Genomic DNA, 13394 nt, shown 5'->3' on the forward strand with positions numbered 1-13394 from the left:
GAGGATTCAAGCTTCAGAACAACCTGAGTATATAATGAAACCTTGTTTCCAAGCCATAAATGAATGAATGAATGGCATAGTCAGACAAGTGTATTTAGTTATCTGCTTGTGTCAGCTCTCAGTATTGCACAGGGCTATCAGTCAATACTATATGCCAGCCACACACCATACAACTTCAGGAGACGCAGTTGTAGTGCTGGCCTTCAGAGAGCTTACTGTCAGTCTAGTGGGGAAAATGTAGAACTAACCAGTAGAGCTGTGGTGGGGTGTGCATTGGCCCTCAGGGCCCCCAGAGAAGGGACATCACATCCAGGCATGGATAGTCTTTGGAAGCAGGAAGAGGTCTAGGCTGATGCCTGGTGGATTCAACTAACAGTGGCCAACGAAGGGCATTTGTTCTTCTTTTTTCCCCTTTTTTGGTTTTTTGAGACAAGATTTCTCTGCGTAGCTTTAGAGCCTGTCTTAGAACTCACTCTGCAGACCAGGCTGGCCTCGAACTCACAGAGATCTGCCTGCCTCTGTCTCCGGATTGCTGGGATTAAAGACATGAGCCATCATCATCCAGCTGGAAGGGCATTCTTAATAGAGTGGGCTCAGAGGCCAGAGGGAATAGCTGTCTCTCCTGGAACAGTGCAGCATCACTGCAAGGCAGAAGTGCCAGAAAAGACCACTTAGAAGACCACTCTGTTAATGTCCTGAATGATAACTGAAAGCCACTAGAGGGCAGAGTTCTGCCTATACTCAAAAGAGTTTGCTTGAGCTACAGAGTGAGCGAATTTACAAGAATAAAGAAGCAGAGAGATGGCTCAGCCATTAAAGGCTAGGCTCACAACCAAAAATATAAGAGGCAGAACACAGAAAGGCACTGAGCAAGGAGAATGACTTAAGTGACAGGATATAAGTCCAGAGAAATAAAAAGGCAGGAGCTGTACAGTTATGCTGGAGGAGGAGGAGGAGTACTTTATTTATGGGGTGGAGTGCAGGGGAGTGAAGTGTGTGTAGAAGTCACAGGACTTGTGGGAATAAGTTCACTATTTTCACCTTGTGGATCTCAGGACTTGAACTCAGGTCGTCAGCTTTGACAACAATTGCCCATACCTGCTAAGCCAATCACAAGATCCTTCAGTCAGTTTTGATACAGAGAGGGGACAGAAAGGAGAGACCTGATGGCCAGGTTCCTGTCTTTTTAAAACTTACATTAATTGATAGATTGACTTACTTTGTGTGTGTGTGTATGTATGTGTGCAATGTGTGTGCATGTGAGTGTGTATGTGTTACGTATAGGCATGTTTACTTTTTGCCCTCTGTGATTTTTTTTTTTTTTTTTTTTTTTTTTTTTTTGGTCTTTTTGAGACAGGGTCTTTCTAGGTTGCCCTGAATGGCCTGGAACTGGCAGTGTAGACCAGGCTGGCCTCAAACTCATAGACATCTGCCTGTCTCTTCCTCCAACATGCTAGGATTAAAGGTGAGCATCACCATGCCCAGCATCTCTCTGTGATTTTAAGCAGAGACTAACTATCTAATTTTTTTTTTCCTAGAAAATGAGGACTTCATGTGCTTGCTTTGAGGTCCCAACATGGGAGAAAGTGGGGGAGGGGTGTAGTTAGAGTTTTCCTGCCTGGCCCAGTCAGGACAAATCTCTCTTACCCGCCAGTCCCACAGTCACTCAGACCCAACCAAGTAAACACACAGAAACTTACATTGCTTACAAACTGTATGGCCATGGCAGGCTTCTTGTTATCTACTTCTTCTATCTTAAATTAACCCATTTCTGTTAGTCTATACTTTGCCACATGGCTTGTGGCTTACCAGTGTCTTTACATGTTGCTTTTTATGGCGGCAGCTGGCGGTGTCTCTCCCTAGCCTTCTATTTCCCAGAATTCTCTTCTCTCTTGTCCCGCCTATACTTCCTGCCTGGCCACTGGCCAATCAGAACTTTATTTACACAGAGCGATATCCACAGGTGGGGGGGGGGGTTGCTCAGGTCCTGGAATAAAGCTGTGCATTAAATGTGTCCAGGATTCTTACTGTGTAGACTGTACATTCTGGGAACTGAATACACCATTTGGAAAGATGTCTTGGTCGGGTGGAAAGGAGTACTGGGAAGGAGGGTGATGACTAGGTAGAATCAAGAGTTCCTACTAGGGAACTGAAAAAAAAAAAATGAACATGTGGGAAGAGCAGGCTTCTTCTCCTCTAGAGAGGTTATAGCAAGGGTATCCATTTTCAAAGATGTCCTATGATTCAGCCTGCTAGAGCTGGATCACCTGCATAAATCAGTGTCTTTAGCAATAAATATGATGAAGGCTGAATGGTGAGCTTCCAAGTCTGGGAATGCAAGTGAGATTCGCCTACAGTTCAGTTGGTCTAATGAAAGGGGCTTTCTCAGCAACAACCAGCCTCTCTTCCCTTTAGCACAACTTCATGCCTGAAAACAGAGACCCTTGTGGTGTCCAAGGCCATGTGGATAGACCAATGACTGCCTTGGGGACGCTAAATACGGCCCGGGGATCAGTGGACAACTCCATAGGAGAGGGAACTCCAAATAGAGCCTAAATTAGGTGTTCAAAAGTTTAGATGAGCACTATTCAGAGTTTTCATACTAAAAAAGGCATCCAGAGTTGGGGTGGCCCCTGGTTTATGATGGTCTGATTTATGATGTTTTTACAAAAGTAATAAAAATTAAGTCAAAACTGTTCTTCAAATTTTGATGTTTCAACCTCTTCCCAGGCTAGCTATATACACATATGTCTGCATGTGTGTGTGTGTGCATGCATGCACACATATGTGCCTGCACAGTGTGTGCTGCATTGATGCTGGTGAGTGGCAGTGAACCATAGGTCGCACTCAGCCAGAAGATCTGAGCAGATCACAACCTGCACCCCTCAGTGGGCTGTGTTGATGAGCCAGGATGTCCTGTAGTATAGAGTTAGGATTAAAGACATGATTTCAACTTCAGGCTTCAGGGACATAGCTTTCTTAGAAGTTGAGTTTCAACTACGGCTATATCCAAGGAATATCAAGTCATATTTTTTGTTGCTGAGACCAACTACCTGGTAAGAGGCAACTTAAGTTTTAAGTTTGAGGACACAGCTCATCCTAGTGGTAAAGACGACCGTGGGAGCCTGAAGCAGCTGCATCCTGCAGTCAGGAAGCAGAGAAAAGGCTGGTGCTCTGCTACTCAGTCAGGTGCCACCCACATTCACCATGGGTCTTCTGCCTCAGTTAATCTTCTCTGGAAACACCTCACAGGTTTGTTGATCCAATCAAGCTTTCACACTGGAACCAACCATCACACTTAGACACTCCATGCAGAGGATGCCAAAAGCCCTTCTTTCTTCTAGCTCTCAACTTCCGCTCCACATCCTTCTCTGCTCCAGCGCTCTTTCAGTCCAGCAGCGTTCTTACCAGCCCCTCCCGGCTAGGCTTGACCCAGGCCTCCAGCCTTTAGAATTGCCAACATTCAACCAAGAACTCAGACCCACTTCTTTGTAAGAGGGAAGAAGATGGAACCAACATCACTGGGCCTCTGTGCCAGGCTGTATGAACACTTTTCTCAGGCAGCTCTCTCGGCCACCAGGCAAGACATTAGGCAATGGCATGTAGGAGGTTGATTTGGGGCCATAACCCAAATCACACAGTTGGAGGACCCAGAGTGACCACAACTCCTACTCCAGATGGCCAAACCTCATTACATTTTAACCTCACAGCAACAACACTGAATGTCTGAGTTCTATAAATAATATCATTTTTTCTGGATCCTCTCTAAGTCTCTGACCAACTAAATAGTCTCCAACTCCACACCCCTACAAGCTCACAGTTGAAAATTCATTAAACACACTGCCCTGCCTGACCTATCCAGAGGGTTTCTGAAGCGAGACCTCTAAGATTTGAGCTGAGTAACTAACTCCCCACTCGAGTGATACTAAAAGCCATCTTTCCCTTTTTTTTTCCTCAGTTGGAAAATTTAATTTGACTGTTTTATCAAAACTGCTGCTCCTGATAGATTAATGGCCCACTATATCTTTCAGATTAAGTTAATTGAGTGCAGAATGGATTTGCTAGATTTGAATGACATGCTCTAAGTTCAGCTCATCATTCTTTAAGAAAATATAAAATGAGAACCTCCAATCAGAGAGCCTGAATTATCAGATATTTCCAGTTTCTCAGAGGTGTTTCCATTTTCAGCTGCCACACAGCACACTGAGCTAAAATCAGGCAGCTCCCAGAGGACATGATTTCCAGTCTCCACCGCAACTGAAACAGCAGCCAAGGAGTCCTGCAGAAGAACTCCAGCCTTAGGTCTTCTCTCTTCATGTGGCAGGAGTAACCCCATAGAACTTTTGTGAAGTCACTGTGTTAAGTGGTCAAACTATCCAGCCAATGCTCCCTGCACTGACATCAGCAGCTTTGCTTTGTGCATCTTACTATCCTTTTTAACTGCCTTTTCTCCTCCTTCCACTTGCCTCTTCCTCCATTCTGAATGTAGATAATGGCTTCCTCTTTAGCTTAGCTTCCCAACCTCATTTTTTCATCATGGTCCATTATTAACCCCAGGATGTGGCTACATTGTGACTTGTGAATGCATTGTCAGCTTTGGTCATAACTACAGATATGTCTTAAAAACCACGTGTCTCGGGGCTGAATTTTTGATAGAAAAAGAAAGAAAGAAAGAAAGAAAGAAAGAAAGAAAGAAAGAAAGAGGGGAGGGAGGGAGGGGGGAGGGAGGGGGGGAGGGAGGGGGGAGGGAGGGAGAGGAGGAGGGGAGGGAGGGAGGGAGAGGGGGAGGGAGGGAGGGGGAGGGGAGAGGGAGGGAGGGAGGGGGGGAGGGGAGGGACGGAGGGACGGAGGGAGGAAGAAAGGCATAGACACAGAGGAAGGGTAAATATCAAGAGTGTCAGGAGCAAAGGTGAATTAAGACCCTCTGAAGATGGGGCTGAAGACCCGGCTCAGAGGTTAACTTCATGGACTGTTATTGCAGAGGACTGACAAGCCTGAAGAAAAGAACCTCTGGACAGCCTCTCTGCTGCAGTCACGATAACACTGGCAAATGGTGAGAATGGACTTTCTCACAATATTAAAAGGTAATCAAATGCCTGAAAAAATCCATGAAGCATTTATTCAAAAATCAAGGGTTCAACCCAAGTGAAGATATTAAATTTCCACAATGAACTCCCAGAACTAGATGGCCTCACTGGTAAATTCTGCCAAACATTGAAGCAGGAATTCCAATTCCTCAAAAGCCCTTTCTAAGAGATGGAAGAAAAGTAAACACTCTCCAACCCATTCACTGACACTCTAAATATCTCAAAACCCAAACTAGACTGTCAAAAACTCTTATGAGCACAGACTAAGGTCCATCATGAATATTGATACAAAAATCCTCAACAAAATTTTTGCACGCCAGGGCTTTGGAGTTGGCCAAATTGGTAAAGTGTTGCTATACAAACATGAGGACATGAGTTTGGATTCCTGGTATCTATGTAAAAGCTAGGCATAGTGGCATGCACCTGCAACCCCAGGTAGGGGTACAGACAAGCAGTTTCTTAAAGTTCACTGATTAGCCAATCAGTGAGCACCAGGTTTGTCTCAAAAAGAGAAGAGGAATAGAGCAAGATGCCTACTGTCAGACATCAATATTCAACTTCTACATGTACACATGCATGCACACACACACACACACACACACACACACACACACACACACATGCATGTGCACCTACATATGTATGTACAAACACCCATATATGAAGGAACACTAGCCCACTCGAGCATGTGGCTCTGGCAAGCCTTGTCCTTCTTTCCCATTCCCTCTGCCTTGCTAAAAACTGTTAGATTACATTCCTAAAGCTAGCCACCAAGGTCTATTCCCTTATTGGGCCACTTCCTCCTCCTGAGGCTAACTACCCCAAAATCCAGCTATTGAAGTATTAAAGTCCAGCAATCAGAAGCCCCTTTGGCTCACCTAATTAACATGCCCAATTAAAATTAAACACCTCATCCTAACACGAGGTTTCACCTTGTACTTTATAAACTGCCATTTTCATGTGTGCCATACCTTTATAAATGGCCACTTTCTTGTCTACTCTTACTTTTGCATGTAAAAAACTATCAGGAATTTATAATTAATCTATATGAGCCAATAAGTGTAGTGAGAGGTCAGCATACAAGATCAATATACAAAAGCCCAATGTATAATCTATATACATTCCATTTACACTTCAGGAATAAATTCATCGAAACAAGGGCATAGTTATGAAATATTATTAAAGGAGATTAAATAAGATTTAAATGAAATTCTGTCTTGTTTTCAAGGACTGGAAAGTTATTTTTTTTTTAATCTTGAAGATTTAACCCAGGGCCTCACACTTGCTAGGCAACATCCCTACCACTTAGGGTTTTCATATGATTTATTTTCATTACTTTAATTATGTGTATGTATGTGCCTGTGTGTGCATATTACCACCTGACACAGATGCTAGAAATCAAACTGAAGTCCTATGGGAAGAACAGTAAATATTCTTACTCACTGAGCCATCTTTTCAGGCCACCGCCCTGGCCTACTATTTATTTGTTTGTTTGTTTGTTTGTTTGTTTGTTTGCTTGTTTAGAAACAGGGGTTCAGTATGTGAGCTGAGCATGTCTTTGAACTTGCTATGTAGGCAGGTTGGCCTTGAACTTCCGCTAGTACTTCAGGCACTATCCCATTAGGCCTGGCACTAAGTATTGTGAAGAGGACAATACTCTCCAAATTGAAACACAAAAGCAATGCCACCTCTATTAAATCCCAGCTGCCATCATTTCAGAACTAGACCCGCTGCTCCTAAAATATGTATGGAAATAAAAGGGTCCCAGGATAACCAAAATAATCCCAAGAAAGAAGAACAGCTATGGAAGAAAGCTGACTGCCAGGCTCCCATCACCAAGATGGCTACTGGCATGAGAATAGAAGACAGGCCAGCAGAACAGAGCTGAGAGCCCAGAGGGTGGGGCAGACATAGTTTGAGTAAATATTTCTACAAGAGTGCCAAGAGAGTGAAAGGGAAAAAATTGCCCTTCCAACAAATGCTACTTTGACAACTGAATCAATCAGGAATGTCCTGTCACACAAAAATTAACTCAAAACACTGCAGAGGCTTAAACATAAAAGCCAAAACTATAAATCTCTCACAAGAGAAATGGGTGAGTCACTTCTGCCTGGGAGTAAACAACTGGTTTCTTCAATGTTACAAAAATCACAAGTGACAAAAGAAAATAAGAAAATGGGACTTCCTCAGAATCCAAAACGTTTACATTTCAAAGGACACTGCCAGGAAAGTGGAGGGGGCTAGAGAGATGTCCCAGGCGTTAAAAGCAATGGGTGTTATTTCAGAGGACCCACAATCAGTTCCAAGCACCCACATCAAGTGCTGAGGTGGCGGTGGGGGCTGCGCTGAAAGTGAAGCCCTCAGACAACTCTGGTAGGAACATGAACGATACAATCACCTTGGAAAACAGTGTGGCAGCTCAGCAAAATGTTAAACTTGATCTCCATATGACCCAGAAATTTTACTCCTAAGTGTAATTCCAGAGAATTAAAAGTACATCTTCAAAAATGTGCATATGTAAATATTCATTGCAGTAATCATAATAGCTCCAACAACCCAATGTTTATTGTCTCTAAATGGAGAAATAAAACTGATATATACATGCACTAGATTATTATACAGCCATAAAAAAGAGGTGAGGTTATGACAGATGTTATCACATGGAGGGAGCTTCACACTTGCTAAGTTAAATAAGTTAGACACAAAATGCCACATAATGTGTTTTTCTTTTTCCCATTTTATTATATGTGTCTAAGTATTTTGTCCACATACATCTCTATGTAGTAATTGCAGGCTCGGGGCTCTGAGGTGCTAGTAGAAGGAATCAGATCCCTGGACCTAGAGTTACAGAGGATTGTAGGCCATCATGAAGGTGCTGGGAACTGAACTCAGGTCCTCTACAAGAGCAGCCAGTGCTCTTAACTATTGAGCCATGGCTCCAGCCTCTATATCTTTCTATTTCTATGGAATGTCTATAATTGGTAAATCCAGAGAAACTCATTAGATTAGTGGTTTGGAGGCAAGACTGGGGGAACCACTGCCTATGGTGACATTACTTTCTGAGGTGATAAAATTTTCTATGATTAAATGGTGAGAGGGTTACACAGTTTTGTGAGTATACTTTAAAAAAAAGCTTAATTCTACATTCTAAAATGAAGAATTTTGTGATATGTAATGTAAATTATATGTCAATTTTTCTAAAAGGTCAATTTAATGAACCTAGCATATATTCACATAGTCAAGGCATACAGAGAGGCAAGAGGCTGTCTAGCAGAGGGCTCTCACCTCTCTGCTCCTACTGTGGTCTCTAGTTGCAGTATCTGTAATGCAGATTGCAAACATCCACCCACCCCATGCCACCCCATTCATTCTCTCTCCAACCTAACAGATTCACACACTCAGCTGTAGAAGGGTCCTGCCCACCTGCACTGGTCAAGCATGTCTACTATTTTGTTTTTACTGATGCTTTGACATTTGAACCCTTGTTGATCCTAGAGGGCTGTCCCTCTCTCCCAAGGCCAGGCAGCTACTAGACGTAGTAAAGGACCTGCCTTTCATAAGCAAACCATCCAATCAGAGGCCACTGCCTCTAGTGAAAAAGCTTTTACACCTGGCCATTACACCTGGGACAGCATTCATCTGTCTGAGTTATCCTAGAGACCAGATACAGACAATTGGAGTCAGTGCCTACATTCAACAGCCATGGAGCCATTCACATCAGCCAATCCTAAGGCTGTGTCTTACTTTTCCTGCAATCACAATAAATGTTTCTGCCTGGCTCTTACCCTCACTCCTACCCTTTCTGATCCTGAGGCTTCCTATGTGACCATGCCTTGTGTGTTACTCCTTGGTGTCTGGTCTCTGTAAGTAAAAACATCTTAAGAGTCATATCTGTACACATGCGGCAGCATACCTGGACTCAGGAACTCCTGGGCACCTATTACAATGTCACCCTTCAGCGGGGCCGTGGTGGCGCACGCCTTTTATCCCAGCACTCAGGAGGCAGAGGCAGGTGGATCTCTGTGAGTTCGAGGGCCAGCCTGATCTCCAAAGCAAGTTCCAGGAAAGGCGCAAAGCTACACAGAGAACCCTGTCTTGGGGGAAAAAAACAAAACAAAACAAAACAAAAAAATAATGTCACCCTTCAAACTTGGTTCCACATGGTTTTCCCCACTTGACTTCTTGCATCAGATACTCTCCAGAGGTTCCATACACGGTGTTTCTTAGTCTGCACTGTGTACATGCTGGCCACCATCTAAGGTGCTCTCTTTGGGGATGGAGAAACAACTGTGTGGTTAAGAATGCTTGCTGCTCTTGAAGAGGACCAGAGATCAGTTCCCAGCACCCATGTCAGGACATTCACAGCTACCTGTAATTCCAGCTTCAGGGGATCTGACATCCTTTCTGACCCCCATAGGGACCCACGCGCGCACACACGCACACGCACACGCACACACACAGTGCTCTTTGCCACAATAATTCCTAAGCCACCACCAGGGTTCACTTCGTACTACTCCCTTGGAAAACACTAGGACAGCCAACCCTGTGCTCCAACAGTACCTGCCATATTCCTTCTTCAAATCCCTGAGTCCATGTATCTATTATCTGTTCTGATGGGAAGTACCTCTAACATAAGGCTTGTAAGTATCAATATCTGAAGTCCCCAGAGCACAGCTGTGGTGCTTTGAATGAGAATGCCTCCATGGGCTCATATGTCTGAATGATTGGCCAGCGGTTAATGGAACCACTTAGGAAGGATTGGGGCGTGTCTTAGAGTTTTGATAGTTAGGGTTACAGTGAAAAAACACCATGACCACAGCAACTCTTATAAAGGAAAACATTTCATTGGGGCTGGCTTACAGTTCAGAGACATATTCAATTATCATCATGGCAGGAAGCATGGTGTCATGCAAGCAGACATGATGCTGGAGAGGTAGCTGAGAGTTCTACATCTGGATCCACAGGCAACAGGAAGAGACAGTGAACCACTAGTTCAGCTTGAGCATCTGAAACTTCAAAGCCAGCTCCCAGTGACTTCCTCTAACAAGGCCACACCTCCTAATAGTGCTACTCCCTATGGGCCTATGGGGGTCATTTTCTTTCAAACCACCACAGGAAGTATGGTCTTGTTGGAGGAAGTATGTCACTGGGGGTGTGCTTAGAGTTTCAAAAGTCCGTGCCAGGCGCTCGTCTCTCTCTCTCTCTCTCTCTCTCTCTCTCTCTCTCTCTCTCTCTCTCCCTCCCTTCCTCCCTCCCTCCCTCCCTCTCCCTCTCTCTCTCTCTACCTATCTATCTATCTATCTATCTATCTATCTATCTATCTATCTCTTTCTCTATCTCCCCTACCCCTTTGTGTATGTTTGTCTGTCTCTATATCTGTCTATCTCTCTGTCTCTGTCTGTCTCTCTATTTCTGTCTCTGCCTGGCCCCACTTCTGCCTGCTTCCTGCAGGTCAGGATTTAAAGCTCTCAGCTACTACTCTAGTGCCATACCTATTTGCTTCCTGCCATGATGGTCATGGACTAATCCTGTAAAACTGTAAGCAAGTCCCCAATTAAATGTTTTCTTTTATAGGAGTTGCCTTGGTCATGGTGTCTCTTCACAGCAATAGAACAGTAAGTCAAACAACAGCATAGAGCCAGGAAATTATTGGCAACTGAATAAATGTAATGCTTCATTCTTTAATGTAAGACATCTCCAGGGCAGGTGCATAAGCTCTTTGAGTGTGCAGCCCTTATCCCAGCAGGGCCATGCGCATGAGTGGTGGGGTAAAGCCTGGAGTGGTGGGGAAGGAGGTTGAAATGATATCATATACACAGTGGGAACAGCTGGGTGGGAAAAGTGGGGCAGGCCTCCGGGCCCCGGACACAGCTCAACTCACACTGTTCTTCCCACTCACGCTCCTCCCTCTCACTGGCTTGGCAGTGCATCTGGGCCTGCTTCAGGGTCCAGTAGAGTTCCTTGGCTCTCTGCTCCTCCTGGAGGCGAATCTGTTCTTCTCCTCGCCTCCTCTCTTCTTCCTCTTTCCTCTGAAAAATTATTAAGACAGAATGGCATTAGAATGTGGAACTGCTTGTGGGATTCTGCAGCTAGTCAAGCTGAGCTGTTTGGAGTAGAGTGGCCAGCAGTTACTACTCCACTCTTGGTCCTTAGAAAACTGAAATGTGATAGTCACACTTGGTAAGGACCAAATGGATTGGTATACTGAGCTAATTTTATTTGCTGTTTTGCAGTGCATGGGATTAAACCTAGAGCCTCATGCATGTTAAACAAGTTCCCACCACTGTTTATACCCCAGCCCAGCAATTTGTAAGCTATAAAGCTTTCTGCAAAGATAAGAAGATTGAGCCATCTTCAGACTTGCTTCCACTGGAAGTCAAGAAGGAGTCCAGGTTCAGAGAGAAGTGTCTGATCTTTCTAGACAGAGAGGGATGTCTTGACCAATCTGGATATAGTATTGATAAGACCATAGGTCTCCTGGTCTTAAATCTCTTGTTTTTTGCAACTCCCACTTACAAGTTAAGAAAAGGTTGTGTGTGTGTGTGTGTGTGTGTGTGTGTGTGTGTGTGTGTGTGTGTGTGTTCCTACCCTTGTTTACATGAAAAGAGCATTTATGGCTAATGAAAAATAGTTCACTAAATCTCTTCCCCAATTCCAATGCATCATTGAGCCTTATATTTTACACAGGTGCTGGAAACGGAACTCAGGTCCCCATGCTTGTGTGGCAAGTTCTTTACTGTCCGAGTCAGCCATCTCTGTCCCCTAATATTGTTCATTCTTGATTTACCAATTCTAAAAATTAAATTCTTCCTTTGATTTTTGTTACATGAGTCTTAAACAGCAGTGAACAGCCATATTGCAAGCCAAATATGTTGCTCATTTCATCAAATATAAAGAGTATGTTTTTAAACCTTTTAACATACTTGCTTCTTCTTGCATGTGCTGTATAACTCACAACTTTCCTTTCTACTAAGAACAGGTTTTTTTCCTTTTCACAATGATATGTTTCCATGATTAATGGCATCTTAAATTATGTAAAATGTGGCAGGGAACAGGCTTTTCTTTCATGTACCTTTGCCATAGCTGTTTTTTTCCCCTGGCTTAATAATGGCTTCATCTTAAAGCAGAATATGGAATTTTCCCAAACTCCTATCAAGTATTGTAAGCTTTGTCTGAATTAAACCACATATGAGTTCTTATAAACATAGTATCGCTCTCTTTTTCAGAGGGACACCCTTCCCCTGGGAGCCATTCTTCATTCTCTTTGGGTCTGTGCTGGGCACTTCCTAGATACCTGTCCATCCATACCCCAGGGCCCACCTCTGAACCTTCTCTGAGATGCAGCCCTATATCACTGCCTTCCTTCTGAAGCCACTTATCACAGAATATACAGAGCCACTTTCTGAGTGTTTGCCTGAAAACATTGCTACGCCAGCCTCACAGTCAACTACTGATTTAGCTGAGCACAGAACCTGATTAATTAAAAACATTGCTACCTTGTCTTCCAGTATTAGTCACTGTTTCATCTGCTGCATAGGGTACTTGTTTTCTCCCTGGAAATCTACAGTCTCGTTACCATGGGTATTCTAAGGCATTTTCTTTTCTTTTTTTTTTTTAAATTGAAAATAGGTTCTTCTCTTATATAGTATATCCTAACCACAGTTTCCCCTCCCTCCACTCCCCCTCCATTTCCCTTCAGAAAGGGGCAGAACACGGCCACTGAATCAACTAGGCATGGCTCATATGGGCTGCAGTGGCAAGCATGGGGCCTGCATGGATCTGTCTGCCCCAGGAACTCTGTGTATATGATATATATGGCTGTTAGCGTGGTGTTTTTGTCACACTCCTAACAGTGGGAGCAGGTGTGTCTCTGGCTCTTTTGCATGACCTTAGGACTCTTTTCCTTTCATTGAGTCGACTTATCCAGCCTCTATATGAGGGCTTTTGCCTTTTCTTTTTCTTTTCTTTTCTTTTTTTTTTTTCTTTTAAAGACAGGGCTTCTCTGTGTAACAGTACTGGCTGTTTTGAAACTCGCTTTTGTAGAGCAGGCTGGCCTTGATGATGCCTTGTCTTGTTGTATCTTGTTTCGTGGTGTGCCTTACTGAGGGTTTTCTTCAGACTAGAGCCTCGTGTCTGTCCAGTACAATGCTTCTTCTTTGCCTGAATGAGTTCTCTCGCTTCTCTTTTCATAAGGGCTCCTGTTTGCCAAGTTCTGGTCAGCTTGAGTCAGTCTCCTAAAGTCCCATCTTTTCTCTCTTGTTTTCTACATCTTGTCTTTTCTTGTTCTACTTCCTGGTTGAAGTCACT

General features: G+C 43.8%; 1 protein-coding gene across 1 annotated transcript in view; it reads right to left on the bottom strand.

Moving 5' to 3' along the window:
* The window catches only part of Sh2d4b (SH2 domain containing 4B), a 98772-nt gene that overhangs the window by 37718 nt on the left and 47660 nt on the right, over positions 1 to 13394 (bottom strand). The window contains exon 4 of the mRNA XM_036198623.1: positions 10969 to 11116. Coding sequence (XP_036054516.1) covers positions 10969 to 11116 — 148 coding nt within the window. The remainder of the gene's footprint in view (positions 1 to 10968; positions 11117 to 13394) is intronic.

Source organism: Onychomys torridus, chromosome 9, assembly GCF_903995425.1.
Source record: "Onychomys torridus chromosome 9, mOncTor1.1, whole genome shotgun sequence".
NCBI lineage: Eukaryota > Metazoa > Chordata > Mammalia > Rodentia > Cricetidae > Onychomys > Onychomys torridus.